Source organism: Typha angustifolia, chromosome 14 (genome assembly GCF_048772165.1).
Source record: "Typha angustifolia cultivar Huaian chromosome 14, ASM4877216v1, whole genome shotgun sequence".
In the NCBI taxonomy this organism is placed as follows: Eukaryota; Viridiplantae; Streptophyta; class Magnoliopsida; order Poales; family Typhaceae; genus Typha; species Typha angustifolia.
In genome coordinates, this window is record NC_133252.1 from 7493537 (window position 1) to 7508055 (window position 14519).

Here is a 14519-nt window from a genome sequence, read left to right on the forward strand (position 1 = left end):
TGGATAGGGTCGCCAGAGCTTTTCTATGGGGAAAAGGCAAGGATGCCGAGGGGCTTCATCTTATTGGATGGGATGGTGGGCTAGGTTTAAGGCAGCTTCCAGATGCCAGAACTGCTCTTACTGGTTCTCATGCTTTTGATTTATTGCATGCTAAGGACAAGAATTGGGTTAAGCTCATTATCTAGAAGTATGGGAGGGTTAAGCCGTGGAGGAGGCTGTGGAGGAGGGCTAGTAAGTCTGTCATTTTTCGAAGTATGGTCGATGCGTTGCAATCAATCAGGTTGGGGCGGATACGAGTATTTTGGATGATCCTTGGATTTCTAATATTCCCGTAGCTATGTGGTCTACGTTTGTCAATATGAACCTTATGTTGCATGATAAGAAAGTGTATTAGTTAATCACCGACCAACAGTGAGATAGGAGGAAAACTCTCAGGTGTTTTCAGTCGTTTCTTGCCAATTTTATCATGACTAAGCAGATACCTCAGTTTGAGGTCAATGATACTTGGTTTTGGGGCCCAAATCCCATGGGCAAACCAACCTCAGCGTTTATTACTAAGTATATAATCAGAGAGTCTAGGGCTAAACCGGTGACTACTAGGTGTGATTGGAAAATCCTTTAGAGGATGCCGATTGCTCCAAAAATTAAAATGTTTTTATGCAAAGTCTTATGGAATAGATTGCTGACTAATTCTAGACTCTATCAGCTTTCATTAAGGCCTAGCAGACTCTGCTAGCTGTGCTGGCAGCAAGATGAAACTGAAAAACACTTGCTGGTGGAGTGTGCTAGAGCTAAAGGCCTATGGCAGACCTTGGAACAACACTTGGGTTTGACTTTCAAGTCAAGCAATGACTAGATAGAAGGAAGCTGGATGAAGGAAGGAGATAGTATGACAAAAGAGGCTGCGACATTTGTGAAATATATGGTTGCTTGTGGCATGTGGAGTATTTAGAAGGCCTGAAATGAAGAGCTATTCCAGCAGAAAAAGAGTACAAGTAGGCAGCTTATGTTCAGAACACTGGCCCTTGCACCGGAGGCTATGCAACAAAATAGAGTCACCAACAAGCCCACTAATGCTAGTAGTGAATTAAGAAGATGGAGGCCACCACCAAGAGGGAGGCTTAAACTCAAATTCGGATGGATCATTCCTTAAACAAGACGGATCTTCTAGATTGGGTTACGTTAGAGACTCGAAGGGGGTTGCTGTTCTAGCCAGGACCCTGGGTGGGAATGCTGAAGACCAACTGGAGGCAGAAGCAGAAGCGCTAAAGGCTGCCCTTATTCAAGCAAGAAAACATAATCTATCTGAGTTCCTAGTGGAATCTGACTCGCAAAGGCTAATCAACATTCTTCAATCCAAGAAGGATTATCTGTGGTAATGGCGGCATACCTTTTTCAATATTTTTCAGCTTTTTCTTTTTTTTATATCAACCTTTTCTCCCACTGTTATCGGGAGGCCAACCTAGTTGCATATAGGTTGGCTAACCAAGGGTGAGTTCAGTCCTTTTCGATGGTTTGGTTTAACACCCAGTCAAATGATGTTTCTAGTCTATTGTATAGGGATGCTTTGGGTTTCTCGATGGATACCAGATATCACTTTTGGTCCTCTTTTGTGGTAATGAATATATAGATATATGTTTGTTGCCAAAAAAAATAAGTGATCTACCCACCATCCTTAGGCCATCTAACAGGGCTAGAGTTTCACTAGTTAAGATATCGGATAGTGATCGAGGTAGGTGCTTTTTGCTTCACAAAACTGATTCGGGTATTTGCTGATAAGGATGCTAACACAACTCGAGCAGTTATCCCTCTAGGAGGCATCTACCCAACACACAAGGTCGCTACTGCTAGGTTTCTCTTGCACCATCTGGTGGGTTGTAACAATCTTGGCTTCGTTTTGCTGGTGTTTAGTCTGAGCTTCATCCCTTTTCGACTTCTCAAGCACGGAGCTGCGCGAACACATGATGTTTCTATGTACCAGATCGTTCTAAGTTTTTCAAATCTCCCACATTATCCTGAAAGAGTATGCAAGCATATCCGAGGAGAGCTTAGGGGCCATGAAGGAGATCCATTTGTCCACTCAGTCCGGTGCACTGCTAGCTCAGAACCCTAGCTCACGGGCAAACCAAACCACCCTCATGAAGTTGCACCCTAATAGTAGATGATCCATGCTCTCCGAAGCTGCATGACAAACTGGACAATAGGCATCCATGTGGGGAACATGCCTCGCCACTTCATATCCTACCGAGATTGCACCGCTTAGGCATCGCCAAAGAAAAGTCTGAATTCTTGACAGGACTTTCTTGTAGCTCTAGATAGTTTTCCAAAGCTGATGCTTGGCCTCACTTGAGGGCGAGCTCGTCCAGTTGTCACTTGATAGGGCGTTGAAGGCAATCTTTAGGGAGAACTCTCCCACGAGGTATGGGTTCGGATAAGCCTATCTGGTACAACAATGCTTGCGGGGTTGATGAGGATGCTTTTGACTGCTTGAGCCACACTGGTGGGGAGCACTGCTAGAACTCTAGCTACGTCCCAAGCTGCACCATTCATAAGGTCCTTCACTATGGGTCCGTATTGATGTATATGGATTGTCCATTACCCACTTGCCACACCACAGATTTTCGTAGCGGTTCTCTCACCTTGAGTATGGAACTCCACGTCCAAGAGGCTTGCATCCTTGGTCATGCATTCCATAAGGAGTGATTGCGGAATAATTATCTTTTAAGAAAATAGCCCAATCCTAATTGGGGTGCTTGATTAGCCTCCATGCCAATCTCATGATTAGAGCTTGGTTCACCGGCTCCAGCCACCGAATGGCAAGACCATCGACTTCCTTTGTTTTACAGAGAGCATTCTAGTTTTTCAAATATATATGCTTACATCCATTGTTAAATCTCCACCATAAATCTCTCATCTAGCTGTTAAGTTTTGCTATCAGCTCCGTAGGGTAGATAAACAAGGCTATGAAGTAAACATGTATTGAGCTTAGAACAGACTATATGAGCACCTACCTGCCCGCGAGAGCAAGTTTGCCTTCCACGGGGTGAGTTTTTACTAGATTTTCTCTATAACAAAGGCATGAGCTTTCAGCTTGGACCTAGGTAAGAGGAGGGGGTTCCCAAGGTATTTTTCTCCTTGAAGTAATCTAACTCTGACAGCAGCTATCACCATGTTGCATCTCTTTTGGTCTATACCATTGCTAAAGTGAATCACTGATTTGTTGAAGTTATTGCTTGGCTAGAGATGTTGCAATATTGGTCAATGATTGCCTTCAAGTTAGATGCCTCTTTAGTGGTGGCTCTTCCGAAGAGCAGCAAGTCGTTGGTGAACATCAAATGGGTTAGCGGAGGTGCACTTGACGTAGACCACGGATAGGAGAGAAGAAGCCTTCGGCTACACCATTGATCTGGACAGAGATGGTAACAGTGGAGATGTAGGCATGGATAAGTTCCACAAACTTTGCTGGAAAACCATAACCTTCATGATAGTCTCTGGTGAAATTTCATTCCTGCCGGTCAAAGGCTTTGGAGAGGTCCGCTTTAAGCATGAAGGAGCCTTTCTAGCTTTTGGAAGTTTTAAGGTGACGGAGCATCTCCTGGGCCAAGACTTTGTTATCCACTATTTACCTACTGGGAACAAAAGCCTTCTGGGGAGTGGAGATGATGGTTTGCGGGAGGGGCTCCATCCTGAGAGCAAGCAACTTTGCAATGACCTTATATGTGGTGTTGTAGAGACTAATGGGCCGGTAGTCCCCTACTACATCCAGGTCTTCCTTTTTAGGTATCAGGATGATGTTGGTATGATTCATTTTCTTGCCCATCTTGCTAGTTGAGAAGAAGCTGATTACCTCTCTATAGATAGCATCTCTGAGGGTCGGTCAGAAAGTCTGCAGGAAGCGTGAAGGCCATCTGGCCCCAGCGCTTTATCTAGACCGAGGCTCATAAGGGCATCTTCTACTTCCTCCTTGGTGGGTATGTCGTAGAGTGTTGAGGCAGCTTCTTGCGGTATTTTAGGCAATTGGCTCTCAATGTGCTAGTGTTCTCTTAGAGATGGAAGGTTGGAGAAGCTGTATATTCGCTTGAAGTGTGTCACAGAGGCTTTCTTAATTTGTTGCTCATCCTTCGACCAGGTATCTATGGATAGACGAAGTGTACTAATCCTGTTGCACATGGAATAAGGTGTTGCGGTCTCCCCATGTCATCTAGCTAACATGGGACCTCTAGTGCCAGTAGATTTCTTCCATTAGGTGGAGGTCCTCGTGAATGCTCCCGAGTGTTTGTTCCTAGGCCCACTCTCTATCAGTGTAAGGGTTTTTTTTGGATGCCGAGAATCTCTTGCTCCATCTTTCTTAGGATTCTTCTGATGTTCTTGCTAGCCCATTTCCGAATGTGTTTGGTGAGAAGAGCAAGATTGCAAGATAGGGAGCAGGATGGGTTGTAGTTGTGCCTCCAAGAGCTAGTACAAAAGGAGGCGAATGAATCCTCCTTGAGCCACCAATTTCAAACCTGAATTTAGCTTTTGTCTTTCTTCACTGTAGGCACAATGTCAATGAGCAGTGGGTTATGGTAAGAAGAAATGGCCGACAGGTGAAGAACTTGGTCATTTGGGTTTCTGGAGCACCAGAAAGGATAGGTGAAGGCGCAATCAAGTCGCTCTCTAACCATTCTGCATGGCGTTCTTTTGTTGGACAAGGTGAACGCCGGGCCGGGCCTACGAAGCTAAGGTCCACAAGTCCTACCTTGTTGATCCAGTTGACAAATTCATGCATTCTGGTGGGGCTCCTCGTAAGGCCGCCTTCCTTCACCATCGGGGAGGCTATGTACTTGAAGTCTCCTACACAGCAGAGAGGGAGGTGATTACTATTGGCATAGTGAGCTATCCTCGACTAAATGAAGCTGTCTCTGACATGGTATGGATCTCCGTAGATGTCGCCAAGGACCCAACTAAGGTCCAGATTCATACCTGCAATACGGGAGAAAATGAAGTGTTGGCTTATAGGATCTCAACTGTGACGTTGTCGTCCCAAAGAAGCCACTAACCACTGGTAAGCATGACAGAGCGGAGAATGAAGCTATTGCGCAGAGGTAGCAAGGTGATTATAGATGTAGCCTTCTCCTTGCCATATTTGGTTTCATAGAGAAAGACTATATTGACATTGGTGCAGTGGAGGAAGTTCCATAGATTCCAAATTGTCAGGGAACCTCCGCATCCTCGATAATTCCAAGCTAAGAGCTTCATTGCTTTCTGAGCGGCGGATTCGACCATGCCACTTAGAGTTTGCCATCATTAGCAAAGGTTGCTTTTGTGCTTGTGCTGGTGGGTAGAGAACATTTGGCTTAAGGCGAGAGAGAGAGAGAGGCGACCGCCTTTCGCTTTCCCAGAGATAGCAGAGAAGGGGCAAAACCGCTCTCATATTTTACTTGGACCTCAAGGGTGGCTTCGTTTAGAAGAGAGACTGTGAGCGATCTTCTAAGAGGCTTTGTGATGTCCACCCTGACTCGCATCCGGATGAACCTACACCAAATGCGACGGGTCAAGGGTTTCAGTGATGGCTGTAATGCCTATCCTTTCCGCAAGTTTCCTTCCTGTTGTTTTGGAGAGGTACTCCATCAGTAGTCCATGGAACTAGACCCAAAACTCAGCATAGCTGAACTTCTATCTCTCCACTAGAGAGTTGGGCTTGAACTGTTCTAAGGCGAACAGATCATGGTTGTAGGACAATGGAGAACTATACCAAACACGCCATTTGTCGTTCTCCCTTTTGAACACCAATCAAAACACATTCTTGCCAGCTTCTATGACTTCTAGAGATCCTTCCACGGTCCATGCTTTCGATAGGGCATTCCTAAGCCCTATTATGTTGTAGGATTTGTCGAATATGAGCTTGCTTATGAGGCAAAGCTCGGAGTTGCGAAAAGGAACAATACTGTCTTCCTGCAAAGGGATGGCTACTTCCATGTTGTCACAAGAGAGAAGAGATGAGAACGTTTGCCCGAGGGGGTAAGGGTAGGGGGATGGATAAAGATAAGGGAGTGAGTCGATAGAGGAACCATGTACCAAGTAAAGGGACATAAGAATGGAGGGTGAGGTATGGAGGAAGGGAAATGAGGTGGCAAGAGGAGGATAGTGAAGAAGGAAGGTCACAAGTGAAGACAGATAATGGGAGAGCCCTAGCAAGAGCTTTGGGTTTAAGACAACGGAGTAAGAGGGTGGAACCTCAGGGAAAACCCTAGCAGAGATAGAGGAAGAATGCATTTTTTTTTCCCCATGCTTGTTAGTCCATTTATCTAGTAGCCAGACCAATGGCACAGCCAAGCTATACGAGTTTGTGATCATATCTGGGGGATTCATGCTGAATGATCCCCACTTTACCAATCCTCCCGGTTGATCAACCTGCCAGCATAGCATAGTATGAGGTTGCCATCAAGGCTCACATCTACACTGAAAGACCCCACAAGTTTGAGGTGAGGTATGACAGGAATAAAATAATTTCCGGAATTTCAGCACAACGAAATTCCTAGATTTCAGAAAGCAAACAAATCCATATTTCAATTTTCTACACTTAACGGTTTCAGAATTCAGAAATTTTCCTTTTCCGATTTTCAATAAATAGAATTCAGATTTCCAGCACCATAATTTCCAGCAAATAAATTTTAGAATTTTCAGTAGTATAAAAACAGATTTAAGCAATTTCAAAATTTCAGGTTTTAGCAATTTTTAGTAATTAAACAAAATCCAATGCTTTTATAAATTTCTAATTACTTCCGAGAAGATTAAGTGTCAAATACGAATCAGTAAAAATGTGCTAACAGCATCCAAATTCGTCTAAGGTCAAGAGAGAACATGAAAATGAAATCCAACAACAGCAACAAACTTTGTTAAGACTACGCCGTTAAGACACAGGAAATCCGATAAAAGGCATACAGTCCAAAACATGATACATTAATAAATTCGAACAAAAGGGCCGAAACCTAATTCAATAACAACTGCCCTAAACCACTAAGACAAAGAAAACATCTAAATCACAAGATGCATCAATTTGAAATTCAATAAGACAAAAATAATATGATGATAAAATCTACCCAAAAATACAAGATAAATCAATGCACTCCGTGCATCAATGAAAACTATCTCAAGGGCCAAAATGTAAAACAATAAAAAATGTCCAAAACTTATAGCCAAGTACAAATAAATTCCAAAAGGCAAAATGTAAAACAATAAAAAATGTCCAAAACATATAGTCAAGTACAAATAAATTTCAAAAGGTTCCCTGACAGAAATAATCCAAAAGTGGATCACTCGGGTACACCATCATGAAAGGGTATAGTGAAATCACTTTTCTTCACCTATATAATTCAATTTTCAAATAAGTCACTCATGCAAAACCATAATTCTCTTTCTTTTACTAACACCCATATTATGAAACACATCTTTTGTTCTACCTTTATACATTCTTCTCTTCAATTTATTATAACTGGGGTTCCCATCGACTCTCAAGAAAAGAAATTGATATATGAACCATTTCTTATCAATTTCCTTTCTTTTTTAACTTGCTTTTGTGCTGATAAAAAACTCAGAAGTCCACAACACTACAGATAGAGTTCCGTAGGTGCATTCCATAGAAACACCACACTTATAGACAATTCCCATTAATAAACAACTCTTCTATATGGTGTGACAAATGCTATAGAAATCAAAGACATGGAATTGTATGAGATTATATAACAGCAAAGAGGCCTAAGCTGTGGGCATAGAAAGATGAGACAGTCTTTCAATTTCTTTGACAACTAAATCTTTCTCCTCTTCAAATTGCTCATCTTCACCTGCTAAAGAAACAGTAAGTCAAGGAACTGTTGAAGAGGAACCATGGTGAAACTGATATAGCTGAAAACCTGCCAATTCTATAACATAACAGGTTTCTTGCCAGATTACAGTAAATAGCTACCAGACCTAACAATTGGCAGGTCTTACCAAGTTCTTGAGCAGGCTTTACCAAGTTCCATTTATGAAGTCATTAAGAAAAGAAGGCATCCAATTGCAGGAGGCTCCCACCAATGGGGAGTTACAAAAGGGAGATGAATAGTCTTACTTTCATTTATAGAGGTGGATTTCCAAACTTGAATGCATTAGATGGGTGATACAGAGTCGCACCAAGCGATGTCCTCATGATTATCAATGAAAACACAATCTACACATGCTGTGAATGTGTGTAGATGATGCCAAATAATTTTAAAAGCACTTGATTGACAGAAAAAACACATCAATTAGTGAATATATTTTAATAGATATATCTCTTACCCTCATGCCCTCTTTCATTTATGTGTAGGTACAACGAATGGCTCAAAAGGTGTTACAAGTTTTTATAAACTTTTTGTCACACGCACATAATGTTGAGTATCCTTTTCCTATTAGGTTTGGAAATTCTATACATTTATCAATAACACAAAGATCTTAAGTTTTTGAAATAGTGTAATGTAAAAAAGAAGAGCTGCAAAATTGAGGCTAAACAGTAAAAATACTTCGAAATAAATAGTTAATCAGTGTGGTCTCATATTGGGATCGAATTCATTATTTAAGTGGGTTTTCAAGTTTTCAAGTATTCATCAAAAGGAGTGAAAATGCAATTGCTTACTCTATAAGGTATTGTCAAACAAATTTACTTATTATATAAGAACATAGAGTTTCTAATGAGTACAGTCATTTTAACTAATACATATATAGATATTTTATATAAATAGACAAATAGTATACAAAATTACAAATAGTTAGATATTTTCTAATTTCATAATATAAGTTTCTATATATATATATAGCAACATGTCATCAAGCTGTGGAGAGTGCCGTAAGAATGATCTGAGATGAATGTGTGTGTTGGGTCAAAGAGAGACAAAGACCTGTCAGTGGTGTTCAACCACAGCAAGTTTCCACAGGTTTGAACTACCAAACTATTATTGTTAATGGCTTGGCTGTTCAATGCATAATACTTCCTTTATTCCTTTTAAAAGTACATGTGATAAGTTCTTAGACTAAGCTATATAAAATAGATAAAGTTCACCTTTGCTTGTAGGCAGTTTGTGGAGCAGCTTCAATAACTCCTCATTATTGTTTATGAGGAACTGAATAACATCACGTGGCTTATTTGGATTAGCAACAAATACCTGCTTCCAGACAAAGGAACAAATAAACGAGCTAATTGTTAGGACAGGTTTCATGAATTGTCATTGTTCACCTAAAAGATCTTAGGAAGTACGAAATTTACAGATGAGTAGATTTAAATTTCCCAAGATCCTAAACTAATAAACTATCATATATTTCACAAAATGGCCTCAAGATTCTTGGTTAATCTTCCTCTGATGAATGAAGCTTCCACAGACTCGAAAGGTAGGCATCATTTGACCAAGATTGCATAGATAGAACATTAACATGTATGATAAGCCAAAACAGAAAGGAAATTTTTTTTTTATCCTAATGACCGTTAGATGTTCTAGGGAAGAACCCTTCAAGCAAACTTATTTACAAATTAACATCTTTCATAACAAGTCTAGAAGCTGAGAAGAAATTCAAAAATTCCTTTTAGAATTAAAGCTCTTTTACCATGTTGGCAGGATTAAAGTTGAAGATGGCCATAGCAAAGCAAGGAAAATGCTCCATGTAAATGATGAGCAAACCTCAGTAACTCTGGATGAAGACTAACTGCTGTCTCAGTTTTTCTTTTTCTTTTTCTTTTTGTTACTTGGTCTGGGTGATACTGGTGTGTATTTTGTTTGGTGATTGTTACTATGGGTTCTTGGTACAGCTCAGGTGTTTGATATGTGCTCCCTTCTGGTTCTGTTGTTAGACAGAACAGGAGGTAATTAAAGTTTCGGCCTTTGCCCCTTTGTTAAAAAAGAAAAAGAAAAAGAAATTCAATATGACTAATTGAAAAAAGAGGACTCTGTTAAATTGGAAAGAAGAATATCTAGTACAATTAATTCCAAGGAGATATAAAATATTCAAAAGCAAGCATAGAACAGCAATTATTGTCTCATTGACAAGTGACAACCACTTTTTGCACTTGGCAAAGTGGACTTATTAAACTTCATGTGCAAGCATATCAAGTTTTCTTCATAGTTCATACATACCCACTCATGTGCATAGAAACATCAGGAAACTCAGTACTCATTTTGAATTTTTGATGTCATGTCATAGTCACTAGTTAGCAAATACTAAATCAAAAGTACAAGTACTATATACGACAATATTTAACAGGGCTAATTAACTCTTGAATCTGGATAGATAACACAAACTTAACAGATCTAAAGATATATTCATGAGAAATAGCTATAGATTTTACTTATAATCCTCGACATTAAAATGAATATGTTTCACTAATTACAACTTCAGCTTCAAGGGAGACCTATCGCTTTTCGTTTATAAGGTTAATGACAATTATGGGTTAAATCCATATTAAGAAATTATTGCCAAGTGCTTTTCCTTCAACGGTAACAGCAGCACCAAAAACCAACATGGCTACAGGAAAAAAGTGCTCTTTACATGTAATATTACCTTAAATATGTGGAAGGCACAAATCTGGATGTTTTTGCTCGAGTCCTGCATCAATATGGTACTATTAAAATTGGCAAAGCAGAGAGAGAGAGAGAGAGAGAGAGAGAGAGAGAGAGAGAGAGAGAGAGAGAGAGAGAGAGAGAGAGAGAGAGAGAAGAAAGAAAATATCCGAAGAGGCATAAAGTATAAACTGACAAAACAACAACCTGATTCCCCCAATTTGATGATCAAACATGAACTTTTATCGCACCCTCACAAACCAAGCTAATTTTAACATTAGTAATTTTTGAAAGAATCAGTTCAAATTTGTAGTTTTTTACAATTAAGAAGCTGAAAAGTGCTGTTCTAACAATCAGGCAACCGAAATTATATATAATAGAAAAAAGTGGACCTTTGATCTATATGCATTTCAAAACCATGTAAAACCATATCACTTGGACAAAAAAAAGGCATTAAATATGCTGAGGTTCATTTAACTTTTTTTTTTTAGTTTAAAGATAATGAATCCAGCTTCCAATTTATTGACTGGCATAATCCTCCAATATTTATACTTAACCACTCATAAGCAATGCCTAGCACTCAGATAAGCAATAATTAGTCGTATCAACATGTGAGAACCATTAAGGCTGTAATAAAAGTTCATCAAATTGTGAATGACTTATGAGAAACTAAAGAAACATAATTCCAACTAACAAAAATTCTGTTTATGCTACTTAGTCCACAAATATGGATACTTAACTTTTACCTTACATAGGAAAAGATTGAACGCATGACCAAATTCATTCTTCCCTTCCAAAGGGGAAACAGAAAAAGAAAAAACAGATCAATTGCATGACCCAATGAACTTTCCCTTAAAATGAAAAAGGAAAAAGAGTATTTGCACGACCACATTAACTTGCATGACAAAATTGACAATTGCAAGCGGCCTTCCTGATTTACTATATGACCACCTAACAGGAACAGATCCAAACTAGAACATACTTCCTTAGAAAAATTACATAAAGTTCCAAAGTTGAAACTAACTAATAGTTATTAAAAATAAAATAAAGAAGACATAATCCAAGATAAAAACTGTAATCTTTATTACAGAGGACAGAATCCAAAACCATCTTTATATACTAATTATCAGTAGATACTATAACTTCATCACTTCCCATAGCCCCCTTATCCATGAACAACCAAAATACCTTAAAACAAGGTTTAATAAACCTAAAGAATCTCACCTTCCATATTGTGACCTAGGAGCTGTAAGACAAGATTACCCAAGTCAAACTGCAAAGCTCAAGGTAAAACTAAGGTTCCAAATATCGAGATTGCTCACTCAGAAAAAGTGAAAAACAATACATATGGTAGTATAAGCTTCAATTTTTCATATCAGTTTTTTGATATCAGACTATATTTTAATTATATTAAAATTCTAATGATATATTTCAAAATACAAGAAAGATATTAAAAATTTTAAAAATATACAAAAATTAAATTAAAAAAATGCTCACATAATATTTCTCCCTCTCTTTCCTTTCTAACACAAATAAAATAAACCCCCTCTCTCCTCTCTCCTCTCCCACACATTCTTCCTCTCACACAAATAAAATATCTTCTCTCTCCTACTCACTCTCACTCACTACCTCTATGCGACTTACTCTTTTCCTCTCTCTCATTCTCTCTCTTCCTCTCTTCCTCCCTCTTCCTCTCCATTACTGCTGCAAAAAAATTGCTGTGGTAACAAGTTGAGAGAGAAAGAGAGGGAGGACGAGAGCAGAAGAAAGAGAGAGGGAAAAGTTACATAGATAAAGAGTAGAGAGAGGGGGCTGAGAGAGAGAAGGGTGGGGAATTGGATTATAGAGAGAGAGAGAGAGAGAGAGAGAGAGAAGAAAGAAAAAAATATTACATACCCAAGGTCACCAGATCTACATCGGATGGCAATAAGCTTGCTTGGGGGGGAGGGTAGGAGAGAGAGAGAAAGTGAAGAGATCATTTTCTTTTTTAACTGTTGGACTCGGAGACATCAATTATTTGATGTCCCCTGGTCGGGTACAGGTTGGATCCCTCATAGATCTGCCCCATTTAACACTAAAAGACCTGTATCTGGAAGCTTTGGCCGAAACGGCCAAAACCAACCCAATATGGATTAGCTGATACTACACCGAAACCAGTCACCAGACTAATTTCGAGTTAGAAACGGCCGAAACTGGGATTCTTTGGTGAAACTATCTAAATGAGTTCCCAAAGTAAATAAAACTTTAACTTGAACTCAACCATCCCATACTAGATAAATAAAAATAATTTATCCTAGGGTTTTGAGACTTCTAAACATGATCCAGAAATCTGATTGCTCATGGATCTAGCATATCAAATCACATTAGATTTGTACTTTAATAGAACCAAAGCAGGTCTTTCGCTGTATTCTGCCTTCATCTCACTTCATTGTAGGTTAAAAGAGAAACTCCAGGGCAGATATTAGACTGGTCATGCTTTATGTTTGCACATTGGAACTTAGACCTTCAAAATCAAAACATTGACTAGATGAGATGAGAATGCTAAGACGGACAAATGTAGCAAGAAGAAAATATAGAATAGAAATACATATTCCTGGGTACTTAGGATTGGCACCAAGAAATAATAAAAAAAGAGAGTTGGTCAACATGGTCATTAAAAATCTAATAAAGACTTTACACTCAAATAAGTGAAGTTGACCAACTTTATTAATGTATTTTGTGAAACATGCTATGGGCAAGGAGATTTAGATTTGGAGTGAGATTCTCTATTTTATACTTGCTTATATATGCTGATTTTATGTTGAAATGAGATTTGACTATTTGAAAGCTTTGAAAAACTATATTTTGGATTATAGGCTTTAAAGCATTGTTAGAGTTATTTAACAGGAATCATGTACTATATGGCTTGGTTAGTAGGCGAACACTAGCATATGAACACACGAATAGATATCTGAAAATTCCAGTATCTCCGGAGTATAAATGGGATAGACCCTGTACCCTTGAGGTTAACAGGAGGCAAGCCCTATAGTGGGGCCAATATACTGATATTCTGACATCCCAGAGTTAAAATGGGACGAGCCTATCAATGAGCTAACACTAGTCATAATTACCTAGATTAACATATTTTGAGATTTTGATTGTGCTCTATTGTATAATGATTTATCTTATATGGTATAATGGATTTGATTTGTTACATTATGCTTGGATAATTCAATTTGATATTAGTTATTTGCTTACTCCGGTATATTTCCTATTATGTACTCAATTTTCAAAACGGTTCTACTTACTAAGGTGGGATGTGAACTCATTATGTTATTTCCCCTCATTTCTATGACTCTTATGAAGTGTGACAACATATAGTGGGACTCTCTACAATATCATTTTTATAGCACACTACTAGTTGTCACATTTTATATCCTACCTTTCTAAGGGTAGTTATGAGACCTGCGTGGCTCATGTTGTATGTCCAAACTACAAGTTTAATATGTAAACTTATTTTGGTGGTGTTGTTGCAAAGGTTTCAAAAATCAGTATCGAGATCAGGATCAACTATCTGAAAATACGATATGTATCGGCCTATTGTATCAGATCAGACTATTTTAAGTAAATAAAATTCTAAATATTATTTTAAAATATTGAGAAATTTCTAAAAATCTAGAAAAATTATAAAAAAATAAAAAAATAATAATTACTCACATATAAAGTCTAAAAATATCTCTTCCTTCCTATCCCTCTAACTATTAGTCTGCTGTACGCCCCTCCCCCTTCTCCCTCTCTCTCTCTCTAGGCTACTACTGTAGCAGGCCTGCTATAGCGTCGAAACTAGTCAAGCTCGGATCGGGATCAGCCGAAAGTGGGATCTATGGTTGCAAATAATATCTCCATGTTATGTTTTCTATTTAAGAGTATATAAATAGCACCACGATGTTCTTTAATATTTTTATTATTGAATTTAGTATATTGAAAAACAGAAGA

General features: G+C 38.7%; 1 protein-coding gene across 4 annotated transcripts in view; it reads right to left on the minus strand.

Annotated features, from left to right (window-relative positions):
- Nucleotides 1-7325: 7325 nt before the first annotated feature.
- Nucleotides 7326-14519, minus strand: part of LOC140776468 (uncharacterized) — a 32922-nt gene continuing 25728 nt past the window's right edge. The window contains exons 9-11 of one of the 4 annotated variants that reach the window (XM_073120183.1): nt 10546-10590; nt 9056-9158; nt 7326-7826 (exon numbers count right to left, since the gene is read on the minus strand). In XM_073120183.1, the coding sequence (XP_072976284.1) occupies nt 7738-7826; nt 9056-9158; nt 10546-10590 (237 nt within the window). In that variant the 3' untranslated portion in view covers nt 7326-7737. The remainder of the gene's footprint in view (nt 7827-9055; nt 9159-10545; nt 10591-14519) is intronic. The other 3 variants (XM_073120185.1, XM_073120184.1, XM_073120186.1) reach the window with 3 other exon arrangements.